Source organism: Amphiura filiformis, chromosome 5, assembly GCF_039555335.1.
Source record: "Amphiura filiformis chromosome 5, Afil_fr2py, whole genome shotgun sequence".
NCBI lineage: Eukaryota > Metazoa > Echinodermata > Ophiuroidea > Amphilepidida > Amphiuridae > Amphiura > Amphiura filiformis.
The window spans coordinates 59,881,389-59,905,681 of NC_092632.1; the positions used below are offsets into that span (position 1 = coordinate 59,881,389).

The 24,293-nt window shown below is 34.7% G+C and overlaps 1 protein-coding gene across 3 annotated transcripts in view; it reads left to right on the forward strand.

Annotated features, from left to right (window-relative positions):
- The window catches only part of LOC140153462 (alpha-(1,6)-fucosyltransferase-like), a 160,041-nt gene that overhangs the window by 34,480 nt on the left and 101,268 nt on the right, over positions 1 to 24,293 (forward strand). Inside the window, exons 1-3 of one of the 3 annotated variants that reach the window (XM_072176220.1) lie at positions 10,808 to 11,078; positions 19,190 to 19,548; positions 22,469 to 22,614. In XM_072176220.1, the coding sequence (XP_072032321.1) occupies positions 19,358 to 19,548; positions 22,469 to 22,614 (337 nt within the window). In that variant the 5' untranslated portion in view covers positions 10,808 to 11,078; positions 19,190 to 19,357. Of the gene's footprint in view, positions 1 to 10,807; positions 11,079 to 19,189; positions 19,549 to 22,468; positions 22,615 to 24,293 lie in introns of those variants that run through there. The other 2 variants (XM_072176219.1, XM_072176221.1) reach the window with 2 other exon arrangements.

A 24,293-nucleotide genomic window follows, 5' to 3' on the forward strand; every position in this document is an offset into this window, starting at 1 on the left:
AGGGCCGTAGCAAGCGGGGTGGCCGGGGATGCCATGGCCGCCCCACTTTTTGAGAAATTTGTTATGTTTTTCTTTATATCTTTATTTCAATTTGGGCATATATTTGTATTTTGGCCGCCCCACATTTTACAACCTTGCTACGGCCTTGAGTTGGATTGGTTGTACTGGCTATGTTGTCTCAAAGGAAATACCTTATGAAATGTATGACCCAATGACAAGCCAATGTGTCCATCGTTTAAAAAAATAGAAATGTAGAAGTAGGGTTAACCCCATGAGGACTACCTGCCGATTGGTCAAAAAGAAGTTTTCATTATGAATTGGCCCAATCAGCAACATTGTTAGAATAATTTCACCACACAAAAAAATTGGGGTGAATTATTTGCAAAGCTCCATTCTGATTGTTGATTAAAGTGAAAATATCATATTATTGACCAATCAGAGGCAATGTTAGATCGGCAGGTAGTGCTCAGGGGGTTAAGGTTTTGAAGGACAAGAGGACCTGGAGTATGAAGATAAAAAACAATTCTAAAATACCAATTCAACATGGTTTACATTTTTTACAACTCTTTCAGCAAATAAATATAGAAAAACAATGAAAGGTGGAGTATGATTTCAGTATATGGATGTTTCTGATTTATAGGCCTAACTAATACTATATGTTCACAACTTATAAGTTCCCTCCTAAATACTTTTTAAAATAAATCGAAAAATATTTGACGAAATTCAAACGTGTAAAAAGATATTAGTAGCCTGATTTGTTTTACACATATGGACCAAATTATAGCATAACACGTCATTGCGTTCAGTCACAATGGTTCATTATGTTAAAAAAGAGCGAGCCCGTTTTAAACAGTGTTAAAAGTGGCATCTGAGTCCATAGGAGTCAGAGCTCAAACAATACAGTAGGCCAGGCCTATTCATGTGTTTGTTAAAGAAAACCTGACTGCTATATGGACTCAGGTGCAACTTTTAAAACAGCCTCTTTTCTTACACAATTAACCATTGTGACTGAACGCAATGATGTGTGACGCTATAAATTGGTCCACAGGGGTAAAACAAATATTGCTATACATATCTTTTTACATTTTTATATTTCGTACAATATTTTTCAACTTCTTTTAAAAAGTATGAGGGGGTACTTATAAGTTGTGGACTGTATTTTCCTCTTCTTGTTTGTGATCAATAAATTCAAGTGTTTAAATGAAGATTGGGCGTTGCTTTAAAAATAAACTAAGTTGTGATGCAAGGTTACTCTAGCAAATGATTTATGTGAATCACTTTACTTCAAGCTCAAATATTGAATTTTTAGACATCTTTGATGGATTTCGTCAGTTTGATGCATTTTCTTCAAAATCGTATTAGAATTTCAAGGGAATTGATTTATTACAGTGAATGTGTATAAAAATAGAAGCAAACCTGATGATTTAAGTTACATATTGCCTGGCCTATCGTCATGGACAGATAAATGGATGTTATACGTGGCAAATATTAACATCCTCGTAGGTGCCATTTCAGGTGTTTTATCTTGTCTACTGTTTAAAACTTGACAATATTTATTCAGCTGTGTAATATATATTTTACAGCATGCTCTAATTCCCCGGGCCATTTTACCATACATTGATATTTTATGACTTTTGGCCCATATTCTGACAACATTTAGTCGATAAATATGATAAAAATGCTCTCTTTTAGGTTGCATTTAAAAAATCTGGGTCGTTTGAAATGTTTTTAATGAGATCAGGGTGCTTCTTTTGTTTTGTTGAGTGAGGATATTATATTGATAAGTATGTAATGTATAACAGAAAATCTTAATTTTGCTCCCAGATAGTGCTATCTATGATAAATTGCTGTCTTTTAGCTTTTAGGATAGTATATTTTCATAGTATCAGATGCTACATTGGAATACCATCTTCTTCTTCTGAAGTGGTATTGCTCTTAGATATTGGTAGGTAAAATGCTATCTTCAGTAGATGAAGTCTTTGGTAAATTTGGTATACATTTACACCACTACATGTATCTCCATTGGACTGATATAAAGAGTACTTGACAATTTGTAGATTTTAGACAATGTGCAAATTGTTAAGCACCACCACCACCACCATCATCATCATCATCATCATCATCATCATCATCATCATCATCATCATCATCATCATCATCTTCATCGTCATCATAATATCTATGAAGGAAAACAATGAAGGAAAACAAATCTGGGTCGTTTGAAATGTTTCAAGTAAGATTGGGGTGCTTTTGTTTTGTTGAGTGTGGGTATTATATTGATGAGTATGTAATGTAAAACAGAAAATCTGAATTTTGCTCCTAGTCCTAGATAGTGCTATCTATGATAAATTGCTGTCTTTTAGCTGATAGAATAGTATATTTTCATAGTATCAGATGCTACATTGGAATACCATCTTCAGTAGATTAAATGATGTCTTCTTATTGCTCCTTGATAATGGTAGGGAAAATGCTATCTTCAGTAGATGAAGTCTTTGGTAAATTTGGTATATACATTTACACCACTATCTCCATTGGACTGATATGAGAGTACTTGACAATTTGTAGATTTTAGACAAGTAAACAATGTACAAATTGTTAACCATCATCATCATCATCATCATCATCATCATCATCATCATCATCATCATCATCATCATCATCATCATCATCATCATCATCATCATCATCATCATCATCATCATCATCATCATCATCACAATATTTATAAGGCTTTCTACGGAGCACACAGTGCCTTACTATAACATCAAAACACAGTACAGCAATACAATAGAGAGAAAAAGACATGCAGAAACATTAACCCTGGAACAGGTGTGTGTTCAGACATTTGGTTGATTGCATTAAAAGATAACAATATTGCATAAAATTTATACATCTTAAAAATTACATTTTAAAAAATACATTAAAAATAAAAAGATTACAATTCCAAACAATTCCATATTTTGGAATACCGTATTTCCTGGGGGGCGTTGCATTTTCCAAAATGGGGGGGTTATTAGAGGTCATTTTAGCACGACAATTCCCGTTAAAATCATTTGGTAAACTTAAAAGTCACGCTAAAATGACGAACTATGAACTAGAAACACTGACTTTTGGTTCACTTCCGGGTTTCCAATGCAGATTTTCGCCAATTATTGCTGCTATTATCGACCATGTGAGCAACTTGGTAAGCTTACTACACAAGATAGCATGGAAATATCAGTATTTTTGAAACATCTTGGTTGAAAAAAGTGGTGGGGGCGTTTATTTGAGGGGGGGGGGGCGACTATTCGAGGAAATACAGTATTTGAATAATTAAACATTTAATGTGAGGGAACTTACTGATGTACTGATGAGACGCCAAATGTTCTGAAAATTGAACCTAGGGTTTCGTCAAATAAGCATTAATGGTTGTGAAAAACTGCAATTAAATTGCACCGGTTTTACATCTTGTGCAAGCAATAAAGAGACATAGACATGAATTATTGCTTCAATTTGTCAGACAAATTGGGTGGTACTACAATTTGGCATGCCCTGTAGTTATATTTGCCCAGCGTTACATGTGAAGACTTTCATTTTTGAAGAAAACGGAGCATTTACTGCGCTGCAGGCTGCGATGTACATGAAGATTAACGTTACCTGAATTAGCCATAGGATGACAAAGTGTGTTAACAGGTTTAACGTGATCAAATCAAAGTGGGAAAGTATTGCAGATTTCTTGAAATTGCATTGCTTTGGCAGATGTGCTGGAGCTTGTAATTTGTTTTTTAGGGTAAGCACGTTTTCAGTAACTAGACTCTGCTGTTTTTGTATTCAATTCGGCTAGGGATGGGTTTAAATTAGAATTCAATCATTCATCAGTGAATCAAGTGTTGTCTTCTACAAGAACCAGATAGAAAACTTCAGCGATATATTAACTCAAAACAGCATACAATTGCATTAGAATTTTATCCACTTCAATTTGTATATTTTCTGAGCTATATTTAGTTTTACTTTCCACTAACAATTTGACTCTTCTATTTTTAAATTTCACTGATGTACTGATGAGATGCCAAATGTTCTGAAAATTGAACCTAGGGTTTCGTCAAATAAGCATTAATGGTTGTGAAATACTGCAATTAAATTGCACCGGTTTTACATCTTGTGCAAGCAATAAAGAAACATAGACATGAATTATTGCTTCAATTTGTCAGAGAAATTGGGTGGTACTACAACTTGGCATGCCCTGTAGTTATATTTGCCCAGCGTTACATTTGTGAAGACTTTCATTTTGAAGAAAACAGAGCATTTACTGCGCTGCAGGCTGCGATGTACATGAAGATTAACGTTACCTGAATTAGCCATAGGATGACAAAGTGTGTTAACAGGTTTAACGTGATCAAATCAAAGTGGGAAAGTATTGCAGATTTCTTGAAATTGCATTGCTTTGGCAGATGTGCTGGAGCTTGTAATTTGTTTTTTAGGGTAAGCACGTTTTCAGTAACTAGACTCTGCTGTTTTTGTATTCAATTCGGCTAGGGATGGGTTTAAATTAGAATTCAATCATTCATCAGTGAATTAAGTGTTGTCTTATACAAGAACCAGATAGAAAACTTCAGCGATGTATTAACTCAAAACAGCATACAATTGCATTTGGAGGACAGAATCATAAATCCACTTCAATTTGTATATTTTCCGAGCTATATTTAGTTTTACTTTCCACTAACAATTTGACTATTCTATTTTAGTACTCTAGTGGATTCAGTTTGGGATTTATATTTAGAGACTTTCAAAGTGTTACCGCACTTAAAATGTGCATATTCATCACAAATCAGACAGTCATGATGCATGATGGTCAGTTCCAGGCCATCACTTCAAGTATCAGATGAACGTATGGGGATTTTGACACATGTGGCAACTTTGTCCCTCTGCTTGCTCCTTGTATAATGTGTCAAGTGGACATTTGATTACTGTGTTGAAACATAATGTTGAGCAAACTGTATCTCAATTCCAGAATCTATATAAGCTTGGAATAGGAGGGTAATAGATAGATTATTGATTGCCGGCCACGGTGGTTAAAAGTTTACTAGGTCACAGCTATATATTTTGCACAACTAATCGAAACAAGAATACGATAGTTTGTCTGCAATCGTCTGCTGATGAAGATGAAGTATTGGATGCAGTTTCAAGTTACCACTGTAAAGGTTGTAGTGCCCCACACTAGGATCCACAACATGCTCATGTATCAGGGCACAGTTCTTCAACTCGAATACACTTGTACATTCATTGAATGACCTTTGAAAATTTGGGTACAAAAACTCATACTCTGCAACTTGAGGTCAAATTTTGTACTATGATTGTTTGATTTAGGTTATTGAACTATGCCATTGAGATGAGGCCATTTTGGTCCATAGTGCCATGCAATCAAAGCAAATGCAATTTTCTCTATTGAATTATTCATAAATTTGATGGCGAATGTATTAATTGTGGAGTTACTGCTAACACTCACCCTGACCCGCATAAAGTAAAAACTTAATCAAATGAAGAAAGCTTTCTTGTATTGACGAAAATCACACAGAACCTCTTGTTTGTGTAGCATGATAAATTGTAATTTTATATGGATGTTGTTGAGTGTTTTTGTTATATATTGCAATCACGTATGTATCTAATTTGGAGGAATCCTACCTTTTCTTTTAAAACCCTAAAATTTGGGGCAGTTTCGTTTCTTCTTTCAGATTTTTTGAAGTCTCAATTTTATTCCAAGTTTGTTCCATCTGATACCTGCACCTGGTTTTCTGCTTGTCGTTGCCCAGATTGTAGGCCCAGTTTTGCCCCTGGCATTCCACTATTTTTGTTCCGCATTTTATGTACTTTCTTTAGGGGATGGTTCTAGAGGTGAATTTACACTATTCTATATAAGCCTGTTTATCCCAACCTATTCGCTGGTCTTAATATGTTTTTTTAAACTTTTTTTTCTTCAATATTTTGTCGTGCAATAATTCTACGTGTATGTACCAGTGGTGAAGTCTAATAAATAAATAAAATAAATAAATAAATAAAAGAACCACAGAAAGCTACAGCACCAAGCAACTGCGAGCGCAAGTATCCCCATAATGATGCCCAGGGGTAGCATTAAGGCCCAAAAGTCGGGGGTTGTTTTCCCGTGTTTTTCACTCCCGAGCTTGCAGAAAATCCAAATGTATTCATGGGGTGAAAATTATATCTCGGGGGTGAAAAATATTTTGCAGTGTAGTCAGGGGTAGGAGTAAGGTCTAAAAGTAGAGGGTCAGAGTTCACCCCCGAGCTTGAACATATTTGTGTCGTCATGTGAAAGCATATGGGCACAGAAAGCTACTCCCTTGTGCCAACTGGATCACGCTTTTGAGTTCTGCACCACGATCAAAATGATCGCAAGTCTATGGCATGTACTACCAATTCCAAATAATGTGTGATCCACTTACCAAGGAGTTATGTAACCACTTCGCTGGCGAATTGCCATTCGTGTGCCTAGCACCTGAGGGGTGGGGGGGGGGTAAATCTGCACCAGAGAAACAAAAAAATTTTCATCTTCTTCTTTCTTTCTTTCATTCCTGCCTTCTTTCCTTCCCCTTTGCCAAAAGGCTACCAGTAAGTTAGGGTTAAAATGACATTTTTGTTTGCTGTTGTTATGGCTTGAGTAGCAACTGAATACTTTGAAGAATTTCAGTCATTTGCATTTCTGTAAAGAATTGCTTTTATTTGAATATTTAATGAATAAATCAATGACCCAAGTAGCCATGAATTTGACTTCATAGTGTCAAGTCTGAATATGAATAATAAACAGTTCAGAAAAGTACAAAAGGTCAAAACTCAATTGTGAATATTTCGTTCTGACATAATTCAGGATATCTCATTTTATAATTCATTATAAGTGACTTTGCAGCTGAAGCATTCCTACATGCGTCAATGTGTCTAATTACTCCATTAATCATCCATTTATAGAAATAATTTTAATTTATTTTCAGTTGTAATGCAAGGTGATAAGTCATCGGGAGCAGACAACGATTCTTTCTATTTTAGTCAGTTGCAGGTGATACATGTATATACTGCACCAAAAAAGTATCCTTACACTTGGAAAAATAATCACAATTCCAAAAATGAACCATATTGGAGTAAATTTGTTTTTTTAATAGATGCCCTATCTAATCCTGCACATTATGACACCACATTGAATCTAATGTGGCATCAAGAAGTATAGTTACAAGCAATTGAATAGACGAAGGTCCAGTTTTAAAAGTGACAAACTGGCCTATACATGGCATAAAAATATTCCAACAAGTGCAACAAAGAGACAACACAGTCTCTTCAATGAAGCTTTATTAAAGCAGTTTTTATTTCAGTTTTTACTTCTCTGTACTCTTCATATCAACTTACATTTTATTTGTCAGCTCTTTTGTTTCAGTTTTCTTTTGTTCCTTTTGTTTTAAATTAAAGGTACGCACAAACAAATTAGCCATTCACCACTCTCAAACCAGATGTCTAGTACGTGGAGTTTTGAATAGGGCAGTTTGTCACTTTTAAAACTGGACCTTCATCTAATCAAATGCTTGTAACTTTGCTTCTTGAAGTCACAATGGATTCAATAGGGTGTCATAATGTACCGGACTTAGATAGTGCATCTATTGAAAAAACAAATTTACACCAATATGGTTCAGTTTTGAAATTGTGATTATTTTTCTAAGTGTAAGGATACTTTTTTTAGCGCAGTATATTATGAGTATGTATATTACTGGCGAAATCTTGCCATGACAACTTTGAGATGACATTTTCAACCATGTAGTGTTATGATCACTTAAGAGTGAAATAGAATACATTCTTCATACTAGGGTAAATATTATTCCCTGTCACATATGACAGAAATTGAATTTGTGACATTTAGGAAGAGAAATGACTTGGGTATTCATAACGTTTCTGTTCTTAGTATAGTGTTGGTAGTTGTTGAAAAGGAAGAGTTATCTTGTATAAATCTAACTTGATTGGAAAGATGGGTGTGGTGTGTGTGTGGGGGTGCATATGTGTTTACCATCAAAGGGGAATGTTTTCATGAAACTTTGCTTAACATTGCAACAGTGGACATTACTGCAACCGGGGACCGTCCCTGTTTAACTGAGACTTCAAACAGCCTAAAAATGCATTTGAAAGTGCGTCCTCTATTGGGCATATATGCCATATACAAATCAGTACCAGGTTGCCAGGTTAAAATCCAACAAAAATTGTGTATAATTTTTCAAAATGGGTCAACAGCCATGGTCAGGTGCAGAAAATCAGAAGAAAAAAACACATCACATTTGCATAGTCCAGTACCCTGTTTGCTGGCAGATACACTTCGGGGGTGTGGGGGTGGTCTGGGGGTGCCAGGTTAGGCTGGTGAACCACTGACATTTTGCATATTTATATGTAATATTTAATATTTCCTTAGTAAGCAGCATGATATCTTTTTTCATCTTCAGTAGATAGCAATGAAGGCTGTGCCATTTACCATAGTTCTAAATAAATAAATTTTACACCAGTAGGATAAATGTAAATTCTGGATTACCAATAGAGATGAACTATCATGCTATTTTAGAGTATTTTCATTTTGACTGGGAATTGCATATACATGAATAATTTTGTGTAACTAAGTAAATGTGTCCATATTTTATGTCACAAGAACTTCTCATAGAACAGCAACAAAAAGAGAAAAAATAATTGCACCTTAAAAAATGCAATTGTTTTCATTTGAAAAGTACAACTTCAACCTGGTTTTTCTGTGCCCCCTCTTCATTCAGCAAATAGCAGTGTGCAAAAATACATATTTTGATTTACTTGAAGTTATATAAGTAAGCAATTTTAGCGAATTACCATTTGTCCATCTTGGTCAAGTGCATCAAGCCAGGTCTCTATGGTGTAAACTGCACATCTTGTTTACTTGAAATAACCATTGTTAATGAATCACGATTTGTATCTTGGTCAAGTAAGTCAAGCCAGGTCCCTGTGGCATAGACTTCATAAGTCAAGAGCCCGAAGGAAGAAGCTGGCAGAATTGTTTTAATCCCTCTGGTGTTAAATAGCACCTTACCACAATGAACACATATGTGGTAGTTAGGATAATATGATTTTAGCTAATATTTTGCATATTGATGCAGAACTGCTATATAAAATGGACTTGCCTGGGATAAAATGATTGTACCTCACTGTTAAATATATAGCTTTTATCGCCAGTATGCCTATGGATATGAACTAATTGTCAAAATGTACAATACAACTGATTTACAGTTCACAATAATTATAAATGCTTGCATCAGAAAATGCATTGAACAAAAGAATGATCCCTTTGCAGATTCATAGAACTGCAAGTGCTAGTGTGCCTTGGGGAAAAGTGGTCAGTGAATATTTTTTTTGTAAAGTGCAATGATCATCTATAATTTTACTATATAAATCTCTGGCCTTTTAAGGCTTTTTTTTTTAGCACGTTCTGATGTTTCTATCATAAAGGTTTTTCTGGGTAAGGATAAGTTTCTGTAAGTTGGCCTGTTATTACCCATATAATCCACCATATATATTTTAACCATGAGTTAAAATATCCACCATATATATTTTAACCATGAGTCTATGGTCTTGATATGATATGAACAAGATGAGGGTTTTGTATTTTTAGTAGATAGCAGTGAGAAATAAAATTTCCCATCAAAAATAAAACTTCTCATTGCTATCTACTGAAGATAGCAGTGAGAAATATCACATTTTCCTTTTTTTTTAAAATGTTATGTGTTTATTTTGAAGGGAGCTTCCTGAATTCTCCACCTTTCCTAGGCTTGGTAAAATCAGAAACAAGTTTGTTATCTTCAGTAGATAGCAATGTCAGAAATATATATATATATATTTGCAGTGGAAAAAGAGAATGTATAATATTTTTGTCACCTTAAGTTACAATGTAACTATACGTAATTAGTCTCAAAAGTTCCCGTCTGCTTTTCTAATTAGAATACAACTTGAAAGTCATCCTTTTTAGTTGAAGTCGTCAATTTGGCGCCAAATTACATTTGTAAGTGCTATTGATTGAATTAAGCTTTGTGTGAATTGGTGTTACATTGGCGTATGCATACATTTCAAGCAGCTCATTATAAGGTTTAATAATGTGTCTGCTACTAATTTTCAAATTGTAAGGCATTCTGATACATGTAGTGATACTGATATAACACTCATAACCCCACCCCAACACAAACACTAATTATGTGTTAGTGAATATTCATGACAAGTTATTGTTTCTTCTGTATCTTGAAGGTATGTTAGAGGAAATGCTATCTTAAGATACCACTTCATGTAAGCAACATATGAACATGAGCCTAATTTCCTAGACTCTCCTGTTCCCCCACCTCTCTCTTTCTCTCTCTAAGACGCTTACACTCTTTTTCTATCTCGCTCTCACTATGTCACTTTCTATGTTTCTCTGTCAGACATACACCAGAAACACAGCATATGAATGTTGCTATGTAAGGAACTAAATTCATTTTTCACAACTCCCTTTAGCATTGTTTAATTGCAGACACAGTCATCAATAGATAACATTTTAATATATCTAGCAATATTTTAGTTCCATATTAAGCTGTCATTATTAATACCACAATCTGCAGTTCATTGGTATTCACCAATTTCATTGTCTGATTAGCTAAGATTGATGATTACATTCGCAGACTTACGTCAAGTCTAACCCTTTAAGTCTACACGCATACTCAACTCAACACACATTTCATACTGAAAGCATCCCGAGCAAGTCTACCATACCATATAGCTTATTCCAGTGAAGCAAGCATAGTGAACGGACATAAGGAGGGAGCTATCGATACAGCTTGTAGTCAATTCAGCATATCAGTGAGTGTGTGTGTTGTCATCGGGTTTACACACACATTTTGCATCTTGAGATGGAATAAATGTAAATAAGGAAAAGTACAATCTGTCTATCCAGGAACAGAACTCTTCTGTAGGATCTTGGTACTGCTGGATTGTTGTATGAGTTAGTTTGTGGACTGTTACTGTTATGAATGGTGTTCATTGCTACGTGTAGTATTCGGGGAATAGATGTGGTAAGTTGCTGCTTTTTTGTGGTTTATTTTTTCAGGAATAAACTTGGTAAACTCTGTTTTTCAACATTATGATCTTCAATAGATATGTTTACTGAAGCTTTATTTCTTGTCCAATATCCATCAAAAAGGAAGTTAATCTTTTGAATTAGCAAGTTAATATGGTATTTGGATTCCATTTCGATTAGAGGTAAAAGGTTGCTTAAAATAGGTTTTTGTGAAAAGACACAGATCTGGCTGTGGAATTAGTATGGTATGCAAAGTGTCATCTGTTCTTCAAAATTGTCTAAAATACCGGTAGTACCGTAGGATTCAGGATGGAAACAAAATACAATATACCTACTGTAAAATTCAGTAATTCTGGATATATTAGGGGTTGATTGATTTTGAAATGACACAATTTTGATTGATCTTGTGATTATAAACACCGTTATTAATTTCAAAGTCAGTCTCTTCAAATAACACTGTTTATTTTAGCTTTAGTTCATGTACATTGAATTGGATCAATATATTGTGCTAGAGTTGGATTATTTGCATATTGGACTAATATCAGTAATGAGTAATTTCATAATTGGTGGCCGTTGTGACTTGTGTGTCAGCATTGTATTGATTGGACGTGTGTATATTTTTCAATACAATGAAAAGCATAATGGACCGAATGATAATTGATATTGGCTCATAATAATACTGATTCCTGTGTCAGAATTATATCGATGTTAGTGGCTGGTAGCATGTGTGGTAGCATATGCAAATTTGAAACAATTCAAGGGTTGATGAAACTTATGTTCAGTTAATGAATTTTCCAGGATGATTAGTAATTTTACTAATTAGCTTATACACTGATGGATATCAAGACCAAGATGATTCATTTTGGTAGCAGATTAAGTATGAATAAAAAATGTAAATGATCAGATTTGAAAGACAATTTTAGCTTTTGCTGTTGGGATCTAGTGCTGTGTATTAATACTTTTATCTGTGATGATGAAGAATCAGGTATTGACAAGAGGTTGGTAAACAAATAATATTTGACTCATACATGTATGGATCTCTGCCACAGCTTTCAAATTTTGTGTCAATGATAGGTAGGCTTAGAGAGAAAACGCAATCTCGCTTTTCTCGCCGTGAATCTCGCTTTTTAGTGCTCTTCTCGCTTTTAAAAGATTCATTTCTACCACGAAAATCTATTTCTGTGGCGAAAGGTTGCAGAATTCGACAACCATTGCAACTAAAAAAGCTTAAGTTTGACCTGATTTTCCAGCCTGAATGTACAAAAATGGTCCATTTTCTGGCACATTCAAGCAACAACACAAGTAATATTCTTTATTTACTACTCAAACCTTGCAGTATATTGACCTTTTAAGCTGATTTATGAGGACAAAATTTGTGTATTTTTGATAGTCCCGTCGGCAATTTACATGCTTTGTTTTGGTATCACTCAGGGTATGGAGTCAATGAAATACTGCCCTCACTCAATTTTTTACCTTTTTTGATTTTCGCCAATTTTTGGGCATAAATCTCGCTTTTTTCTCGCATTTTGAAGTTGCCATCTCGCATTTTTGGTCAAAAAATTGCGTTTTTTCTCTAAGCCTAATGATAGGTAAAATGTTGGTAAAAGATTATAGCTTGCCCTGGCCAAATATTTTACAAACTTGTTTTCCTGTGTGTGATAGCATAGGTTTTCATTTGCAGTACTGTAAAAACTTGATAGTTAGCATATGTGCTTACTATTGAGCGCTTTTGAAAACACGTAATTGTACCAAAGTCCGGCGCTTTTCCAATTAAGCTAATGGGTTTGAGACATACATTTGTAGGTTTACTTGTTCGTATATAACTATGTGTATCAATGATTTGCTCAAAACCCTTTACCCTTTTGTGGATGGGGCTCTTCATGTTTGCATGTTTTAAAGTGCTTGATAGTAAGCACATATGCTAACTATCGAGTTTTTACGGTTAATCCCTCAGAAGCATCAGAGGTAGTTTTATTCAATTCTACTCTTGTCAAGTAAAACATGATTTGTTGAGAATAAGTGATAACAAAAGTGACATTTGAAGCAAAAGTTGAAGTCAAGTCATATTTGAGAAGAAATGTGTCAATACTCGCTACGTTTTGCTTGATTGACTCTTGAATATGTCACTGATATTTTCAAAAGGAAAGATGATTTCACCATGCTGTAATTAAATCAGACATGTTTCATTGTGATGTCAACTAACGCAGATATGGCAAGATCTGAAAGCTTGAAGGAGACAATCCGCGATGAATTTGACAGGTAATCTCACAAGGAAAGAGAATTCCTCATGTTGTAATTAATCGTACACAATATTCCATGTGATATGCTGACTGATGTGCAAAATTGTAGGCAATTTTGGGATGAAATTTATGGCTAACTGTTTAAACGCACGTCACATTGTGTTTGTAGACATAGCTGAATATCGAGTGTTTGGATAAGCTGTGTTGATATGTCACCATCCTGATATGAATGTTAAAGGTTTGATGATTTGCACTGAACATGCTTTTTTGTATGCATGGGATGTGTGACTCTTTTAACTAAATCAAAGGTAGTTTGATAAAAATGGCTAATCTTTTTAACCCTCTGAGCACTACCTGCCGATCTAGCATTGCCTCTGATTGGTCAATTACATGATATCTTCACTTTAATCACCAATTAGAATGGAGCTTTGCAAATAATTCATCCCAATTTCTTGCATGGTGGAATTATTCTAACAATGTTGCTGATTGGTCTAATTGATAATGAAAACTTCTTCTTGGCCAATCGGCAGATAGTTCTCATGGGGTTAATTGATGAAGAATAATTGACAGAAAATGGGCAGATATTATAGTAAATAGGCTGATATATAATAATATTATTAAAGACCTTTTACATGATGCTTTATGGAAGGACTCAAAGCACCTTACATAATCTTGAACAAATTAAATTAAAAAGAAAGTATACATTTCAAATGAATAAAAATAACATAATGAAAAAGGAACATTTAAAAACAATTTTGTATTACAAATAGTGATTAGGCCAAACAAAAAAAGGTTTGTCTCAAAGCTCACGAGTGGTTTGAAAACAAATGCGAAATGCGATTTTTTATTTTTTTTATTTATTTATTTATTTTTAATTATTATTCCCAACTTTGTATTTTTATGGTATTTTGAGAAAAAAATCAGATTTTCGCTGAATTTTTCTGGAAAAAACTAAAAAAAACTAAAATTTTGAAATAAAAACAAAATTCTGCATCTCTTTTTTTTCAAATCTCCCGATTTAACAAATGCGCACGCAAGCTTTGAAACAAACCTTTTTTTTGGCCTTAGAAAAAAAAATCCCCACCTAATTATATAAAAAGGTTATATTTTATAGGCTTCTAAATATGATGGTATTATGTACATATTAATTTGATTTTAACATTTGATCTGCATTTCTCAATTGTAGGAACTATTGTGCAATCCATGTGTACAAGGTGTTTATGTATTCCCAAAATAAGGATTTCAACCATATGTGACATGATCAAGGGGAATGAGTCACATGTCGGCAATTTTCAATTAGGAGTTTTTTACATCATTTTCTGGCAGTTTATGAATGCTACATTTTGATGCAAACCCCATCAAAATTAGACATCTGGTTACCAAGTTATGAGCAATTTATCAATGGCTGAAAACAATATAAAACAAAAGAATTTTAAACACTGGCTTTTGCCAATATCTCAAAAACAATATTAGCGACATCCGACTCATTCCTCTTGATCGTGTCACATTATGTGCTTCAGTCAATATATTACACAAGAAAGAGATTTGTAACCTTTGAAATGCAATTAAATAAGAATTTTTAAGCATTATAAGCAAGACATCTGTTGAGCAGAAGATGTTATTTGATTACATAAACCAAAGCTTATTAGAATTGAAAAACAATATTTTGCCTATAGAGGCTTTCGTAATTATTTGTACTGATATAGCACAACCAACAGCCCACATCTAGGCTAAGTAATATCATGCACTGCTCTACTTCATACGCCCGAAATGCAAAATATTGAATAAAAATCAATATACCAGCTCAACAAAATCAAACATAACACACTTCATCAGGAAGTTATGATTATATTTACCACAAAATGTGTGGTTTGCCACACAATTACATGCTTTTATCGATCAGGAAACATACATGTTTCAGCTTAATTTGATTAAATGATATATTAAATGGCTACTGTGAAATGATGGATGCTTAAAATACAAAGTACTTTATTGGATTTTGTCAAACTGAAAGGATAATGTGGCAATGGACTTTAAATAAGAGTGTTGGTTGTCATTGCCATGGTAACTAAATATATTATATGTGTATTACAATGTGTGTTTGCAACAGATGGTATGTATTTAGTATTCTGATCCGCACTTTCTTAAATATCATGTATTGGTAACTATATAAATTTACTTTCATTAGTACATGTACCTGTATTAGGGGGGTCACACTATTTTGTAATCAATGCTTTATCTCCTTGGTTTAAAGCTTTTCTGAAAGTGCTTACAAAACTAAACTCATAGCAATTTAAATGGTGAAAATCGGTCAAAGCGTTTTTAAGTTATTACAGTTTTAAGGTTCCAAAAATGCCGATTTTCAGCCCAAATCGGTGAAAAACACCCAAATTTAACGAAGTGGCAACTTTGATATAGAATAAAAACTTAAATATGAGTTTCAAAGATCCAAATTCAGTATAATTATACTGTATCCATTAATATTAAAGAATTAAAATAATAACAGGCATGATATATTATGCAGTTTCTGAAATAAAAGACCTGGAAAATGGGCAAAATGGCAAAAATCAAGGACCGTCGACAAGTAGCATACCATAGAGATATTCCCCATAGAAAACACACACATTTTTACAGGCAAATTGATAAAAAACCACAATATTCAATTTGTTATAACTTCGGAACGGTTTATCATAAAAAAAAGAAAGTTATATCCAAAGAAAGCATTTTTATTCAATATCTAGAAATACCACCTAAGAAATTGATTGCATACTTTCCTCATTGTAGGGTAACTTGATTTTCCAAATGACCAAAATGAAAATTTCAATTTTGGTAGGATTTTCCCATAGAAAACACACACGCTTTTTTATAGGAAATCGACCAAAAAAGGTACCATTTTCAATTTGTTATAACTTTTGAGCCATTTATTGTAGAAAAGAGAAAGTTATATCCCAGGAAAGCAATTGTATTCAATATTAAGAAAAAGCATGCAAGAAATTCATTGCATATGTTCCTCACTGTTGGGTAACTTGATTTCCCAACAACTAAACTAGAATTTTTCATGGATATGACATTTCACACCAAACAAAACACAACAGAAGCAAAATGTGTCAAATGCCATTGCAGAAAAAATACATTTCAAAACTTTCCATGACTGTAAAAAACAAGATATAACATGTTTGTACATTGGTGAGTTGAAATAGGAAAGAAGAGTCTTTTAGAATTAATAAAATCAGTAATTCAGATCAATTCAAAATCAGCACTTTTGGGCTCTGAGTCAGATATATGTGCTGTGACGACACAAATTAGGCTAAAGTGTGACCTCCCTACTTGTATTATGTTTTTGAAAAAATTAAAAATTTTATTTGCCAGCGAAGTGTTACGTGTAATCCGATTATCACTATGTCAACTGGATCACGCTTTTGAGTTCTGCATCACGATCGAAATGATCGCAACACAAAGTCTATGGCATGTACTACCAATTCCAAAAGGTGCGTGATCCAGTTACCAAGGAGTTATGTGACTTCGCTGGCGAATTTACTCTTTCAGAACATGAATTGTTTTAACCATAATGCTACTAGACAATGCAAAACAATACAGCCCGATGCGATTGCAAGCCCATGGATCCCAGTTATTCAGAGATTACATGTATACACACTAAATCGCTGCCCAGCAGGGATCACACCACTAAATCAAGTTACTATTCTTTTATGTGTTAAAAGGTACACAAGAAATCGTCATTTTCTCATGGTTATAACGTCATCGTTCATTCAAAACGCCATTTTTCTAAAAGTTTATGATATATTCTACCCTAGAACCAGCATTTTTTTGGGTAGTTGAGTGGCTCGATTTTTCGCAGTGGTGCTTCGAACATGAGGTAACCCATACCAAACTCTACAGCTCAGTGTATCTATGTTGTGACATCAGTTGGTCCATGGAACCAAAAAACCTTAAACAAATTTCAGAATTGTAGTATTTTTCATCTTTTTATGCTCAGATGATAAGAAAAACATCCACAGAGCACAACTATCACCAAAAAATTGGCACATCAGCCTTCATTTCAAACTTTTTTTTCCCAATTTAATGTATCTGGTATGGTCAGCAAATTAAACACTGGTTCTTTTTTCTTCAGTCAGATAGGGTTGGACCCGATTTAGTGGTGTGATCTCAGCAGGGTTAAATTCATGGCATGCTATCCCCGGTCTTGTCCCTGGAACCCGAGGGGTTGGTGGTTCAAAACCGTGGTGGAGAAGACAACTTTTCTCTTCATCTTCTATCTTTCTTTATTCTTTCCTTCCCATTTGGTAAAAACAACAACAAAACAAACCCAGAAAGTTTAGCCAGGGTTAATGATTACCTTAATGGTGATGACACAAGTAAAACACATAGAGCTGGCTTTTGGTGTGTACTCTCTCATGGCAGCAATATGATTGTCTTACTGGTCAACACATATGTGATATGATCAAGCAAAATGAGTCACTGTCACATAAAATTGACGGACCAGTAAGATTTGTACTATTTTAATAGTTTTCTGAATGTGATGATTCTGGTTTGATTTGTTTGTGTTCGACACACCTGAATAACCCAAGAAAGTCTCTCTTTTATAAGCTTATGTCTGTTGGGTCCATTGGAACACCTACTCTTTTTGAAACTGACTACAACATCAATGCACACATGGTTCTCTGTCAGTAATCATGTTCCAGAAACTATCCATTTTGATAGCATTTGAAACATTGCATAGCCTTTCATATGGATAAGAATACAAAATGAAAGGAATCTAAGTTAATTTTACTTGATAAATGAGTCATTTTGCTTGATTTTGGCTCATATATTTCTGTAGATATGATTTGATGCAGCTAGCTGATCCTATTTAACAGAGCTCTTCACTCTAGCATCTGGGATACATGTTAAGGGGGTTTATGAGCAAATGAGCAATTAACCATGAGACATGAAGTGACATATTTTTAGTCATAAGTAGTCTGGTAAATAATTGTATTCAGCTAAAATTGTGGTGGTCAAGAATAAAGAATAAAGTGTTATTTGTAACCGTTCTTCCTAGCTGCAAGCAATTTATAAATCATCATTTCATCATTTAATTAAAGTAAGTGCCTATCATGAATATAAGAGGAAAGAACTCCTCCTAGCTAGAGTAAAATGCACAAGTGATTACGTGCTGGAGCAAGTTTACTTAGCAATCCGACGTCTATTACACATATGTGGCAAAGTAGTTAGGGAGAAAGCACAACTGCACAAGCATATTCATTCAATAGGTTTGCCATTTACATGGTTGATAGCGATGGCAAATTTGGTAGTGTACAGTTTCAGATATATAGTCTGTGGGATGCTTTCAGGTGAATTTGTATAGGCCCAGTGCCGTCGATGGATGCGAATTGGAATTGCGGCAAAAATGGCCACATTAGTGAGAGTCTAGGGATGACAATTACAAGCACTTCGATTCTCAATGAAGTGAAGGGATTATAGTCGGCTCAATTTAAACACCTAGATGTACAGCAAAGTTCTGTGAGAACTGTGAGGATTCTTTTCAGCCGGTAAGGTGGTTGGGGGCAAAATATGGTCGGGTGGTTGGTAACATATTCCACTATAATACTCAACGAAGTGCTGTGGTAGATTATCATGAATCGGGATAGGGTGGTATAGTTTTGAATCACACTTTTTGCATATCTATATATTTTTCTGGGCTTATTGAAAAATATTCTACTGATCGAAACTTATTAATTGATCAGACTTTTGCAGGTTAAACTCTGGTACTGATGCCTCAACATCATCTTCCTTGGGATTTCTTATAATTATTTAGTTTTTTTAATAAGTATTTTGATATTAATAAAATTGATTTTCTTGTATTTTTCAGGTCAATCAAGCATGACAGATAGATTTGAAACACAGAGGTAACCATTGCATTGCGGCTCTAGCCAGTAAGCTAGATTCCTTAGGCCATCGTCATTGCCACCTACCGTCAACTCTTTCCGCCATTTGCCTTGCCAAGTCCCGACAACTCGTAGATATCTTCTAGACTGCAATGAAGACATCCACCAAACTTGGGCTAGTACTAGGGTCACTATGGCTATGCAGTCTACTCTACCTTGGAGGGAATTTTTTCCCTCCAGAAGATGGCACTCTCACAACTCAAGAACTAGACCACCTAACACGGGAGTTACATAGAATACGAAGGCAGAATGATGACCTAAGGAGACATGCAGCTGAACTGAGGCAAGTATTAAAACCATGTCACTGATTAATTTGATAACCAGGCAGGTTTGGTTCACCCCAGAAGAACTGCTTTAGCAGGGCTTCCTCTTTAAGGGTAGGGGTGTTTTTCTGAGGACCAAAGAAGTTAGACTAAGAGAATCTGGACTGTGTGCATGTCACTCATGGAGGTTGAAGTAGTGATAGTGTTACACCCTGCACCTGGCAAACAAAATTCCTAATGTGTTCTTGTCTGTGATTATGTGTACTAAGTGCTACTTGTGCAACCCTTTATAGCACTACATTTACAAATCTTTGTTACATCTTTGCTTATATGCAAATTATCATTTGATTTTAGGCCTTCATTGAAAACTGTTTGAGGTATATCATTTAGGAATAGGGTAGATTTGCTGTATTGTTGTTTAGTCTACATCTCCCACTGTTACTTCTTTGGTGATGATTTTTTTCTCAATTTCACTCTTATTTATTTATTTATAACATGCTTACCCAGGGTAACCCAATTCAGCTGAAGCTGGTCTAACACAGGACCCTGCAAAATACATAAAAAGATCTTGTGTTTTTCACTGTTTTTCACAAGTAAATGTGTCTACAGTGTTCCTGTAGAGGGTGTACAAAATTTAAATCAACTCACATACATCAAATATAAATGTGTGAAATTGAAGTATTTATAACCAATGTGCAGATGATTATTACGTTGTTTGTGTGGCATTTATGAATATTTCAAGTTCTGAAATAGTAGCTAAGTTTCAGAAGAACTCAAATTTCAAGTTGCACTTGCTTATCAAAGGGTAAGCATTTTGATATGAACCACAAAATTAAATGTCAGGCCTGGAAATTCAGCAAGAATCCGAGAATTCATTCTCCTAAACTGATTTGTGTGAATTTCTAGACATTTTTGTAGATATTTTGAGGCTACACACTAAGTTCAAAATTTGTGAAAGAATATTAAATAGTACACTGCTGTTTGCCAGAATCCAAATAAATGCTCGCAAGGGGAAATAAAATTCTACACTTGAATGTAGTTCAAAAAATGTCAGTTCTGTGTGCATGCATTTCTGACGATACAAGTTACTAGTACTGTTAAATACAAATCCTCCCCATCTTTTTGAAGAAATTTTAAATAGCATTGTATTGAACCAACCAGTCAGTGCCATTTTACCATAAGGCTAATGAAAGTCGATTCCTTGTTTCCCGTTACCCTACTCCGCTCAAAAACAATTGTCGACCAAATATTTCATTATTCTGACTAAAATGTTAATTTCTAACAAACTTCAGCATACAAATAAATAATTATGGTTTTAAAATATCATAAATCTCTTTCTGTTGATTTTCAGGGATTTTCTTTGCAGTAGGAGCATAGTATATGGATAATAATGAATTAATAATGAATACCTACTCAATTCTCTGTCCCGCACTTTTTGATCTGCTCTGATCTCATCCCGTAAAAAATATTGTGAAACTTTTGATAAATTATAGTTGTACAATCACCTTCATGTGGTTGTAAACTACATCTGTAAACTACAAACTGTAATTTATCACATGTATACATGGGTAGTTATTGGTTTACACCTGTAACAGATGAAATAATGAAATGGTATAAAATAATGAATAATGAATAATGAAATGGTCACCTACACAGTCATGAAAAATTATGTAACGGGAAACAAGGAATTGACTTTCATTGGCATAATGTATTGGATCCATACATTTTTAAAGACAAATTATTTGTCAGTTACAATATTGAATTGTTATTTATTGGACTTTAGGTATATTTTGAAGGTCCAGTGCATTATACCCCAATTACAGATAGTAGTTTAAAAGTGTATATACTCTGATCAGCTCGTAATCGGCAGGACTCATAACCCGGGCTCATAACCTCTTGGATTGATATAAAGTAGCGTACAAACAATTGCGCACCACCTACGCAAACTGCGCTTTGCGTATATTGCTTTTGTGAATTTATGCAGGTATATAAGTTTTATTGTAAGATTTATTGATGCGTGCAGTAACAAAATGAATAATTCTCGTCTATTACGAGCTGATCATCATAGTATAGATAATCATGCAGGTATTGTCTGCTATACCTTATTCATATTGCTCAATGTAATGAACAAATACAAACCTCTTGCATCTTTTTTGCTCGGAGGAGAATAAATCTCATCTCGCATCAGTGTGTTGCCACAAGAAAATTTAATTTTGCTAGCGATTCCCGGCAGACCTTACCTAATGCGAGGATTGCACTGGCAATAAGGTCAATTGGAGATGTCCAGCATGGACATTAATAAGTGCAAGGCATGAACATGTTTAATTAGGTGTCATAAGATGGCTGGCCGCTAGGCTACTTGTGAGCCACCGGTTTGTCAAACATGGTCAATATCAAGGGTCTTTGTGGGATCTTCTGTTTACTGGTGTGACAGTGGTGTCAGTATAAGGTAGTTTATGGATTGTGCATAGTGAGGAAATCAAAATAGAAGTTACATAAAAGGATCTATTTGATCAAATATATATTTCTTATGGTTAGGCCTAAAACAATTGTTTGATTGTCATAACATATTTTTTTACACACACATTTTAAGCAGTTAATTGCGAATGATAAAGGCCTTGGAACTTTTTTTTAATTTAAAAAAAAAATGCAAATAAGAAAAAAAGTCTAGGGTCGGTTGGGTTACGCCAATCAAACAATTTTATTTTTAGGCCTTATTATTGTGCTTATTTTTTTTTATTAGATGACAAACAAATTTAGTATTGAAGAAATGAAAAGTTTCTGTAAGTTGTTAAATTGTGTTGGTGTGCGATTTTCAAGCACTTAGTGTAATGTGGTAATATATGATGAAAAAGTGAAGCATAAACATCATAAAAACTGTTTGAAACTCATCCTCTTTTAAATGAGTGCATGTTTGTGTGTTTTTTTTGGTTACTCCAGCAGAGATTTGGTAGAGCTGAGAGACACTCAGCAGAACAATGGAGGCGATCAAGTCCTACAGATGCAACAGAAACTGGAGAAGGCTAATAAGTTACTGGAGAAGTTCAAGGACAATACAGATCATAATTTTCAGAATCTACCTGCACGTAAGTATGAGTTGATGAAGAATATATTTCAGGAATTTTAAAATATATAGATGAGTTCACTTCTGACGTCAATGCCTGGCAGTATGCGCACGCATAATCACAATTCCCATTGTTTTGTGCCTGGCAGTATGCGCGCGCTTCATATTTTGTTCAGGGGTCGTGTTTTAAAAACTCCCGCCACATCACAATAAGGCTATTGAACAGTGTAGTGGTTGCATGGGGTTCACTCAAGCATATCGATATACCAGTCCCTTGCCTTTGTTGATAAACATTGAGGTCAACTCAGATATGTATCCATAGTATTGAAACATACAGCTGTTTAAGTAATATAAGTTGATCAACACTATTAAATATCACTTTGAACAGTTAAAGAAAAAGCTTGTTTTGTTTAGTGATGCTCAGATGTGGAATGATATGAACATTTCCTGCATTTTTTTTAATGCAATTCTTTAACAGGGGAAGCAAATATGTCTCAAATGGTCAATTTTCTGGAACAAAGCTTCCTGATTTCCCCTTTTTAGGCGGGTTCTGTGGGACATAAATAAACATTCTGTTATATCATCAACTACCGTAAAACCTCGTCTACAAGCATATAGAGTGTTTTTGATGAAAGCTAAATTAATCAAGACGCCACACATCGACAAAATTATATTATGGAGTTTCAGCAAATTGATTACCAATACAAGCATATGTACAAACAAATACTATCGTAAGATCAATCTATTGTATTGGCATATTTACGGCAGTGTCATATTAATTTAGCTTTCATCAAAAACACTCTATATGCTTGTAGACAAGGTTTTACGGTATGTGCACAGCGGACCAGTAGAAACAGATCGGTTGAAGTTGAATGCGGGGTGATGCAAATGAACCTCATGGGCGTCAACCGTCAACCACCTTTTGAGGTGGTTACTGGTGGTGAATACTTAGTGGGTGACACATGAAGTCACTACAATACAGTGTGAACAATCAAAATCTGACCTTGGAAGGCCACAAAATTTTTTTTCTGGATTTCCTGCGGTACCCCCTGCCACCCCACTAAATATGCGAGTTACCCTGCATTTGCAGCACAGCAGAAACAACATGGTTGACAGTGATAGGATTTAAAATTGAAGGGAATAATAGCAAGGTAATGCAAGGTGCTCACTACAAACACGATGAAGCTATAACATGTAATAACCTTACCTATATATGGATGGGGCAAGAAAATGGGCGTAGTATACATACAATATTAGCTTATATGAAGATGCTGATAGGTATAATGGGTAACACAACTTATAATCCCATGATAAAGTATTACATAAGGATAATGTACTTACATGAGGTTATATACCCAAGGCAGTTAAGCGAATGCCCTGGTGCCGTGTGTCATTACCGCTCATGCACTGATTAACCACACGATAACAAATTTCGGAAAGCACAGTAAGAAAACTTGGCAAGTGGTGGCAAGAAAGTTTCGCACCACGTACGTCAAAGTTCACTTTTCAAAGGGCGAACTGTTGTTACGAAAATCAAAACGACTGGTAAACAGGTGTACTAAATGACCTCAAAAGGTCAAATCTTCTCATTTCGTCTGTGAAAAATAAAATGACAAAATTGCAACAGTGACTGTCACCCTTACGAGTGAAAATACAGCTTATTTAGCCAGTATCAACATGGTGTCCTCGGTTTGAATATTT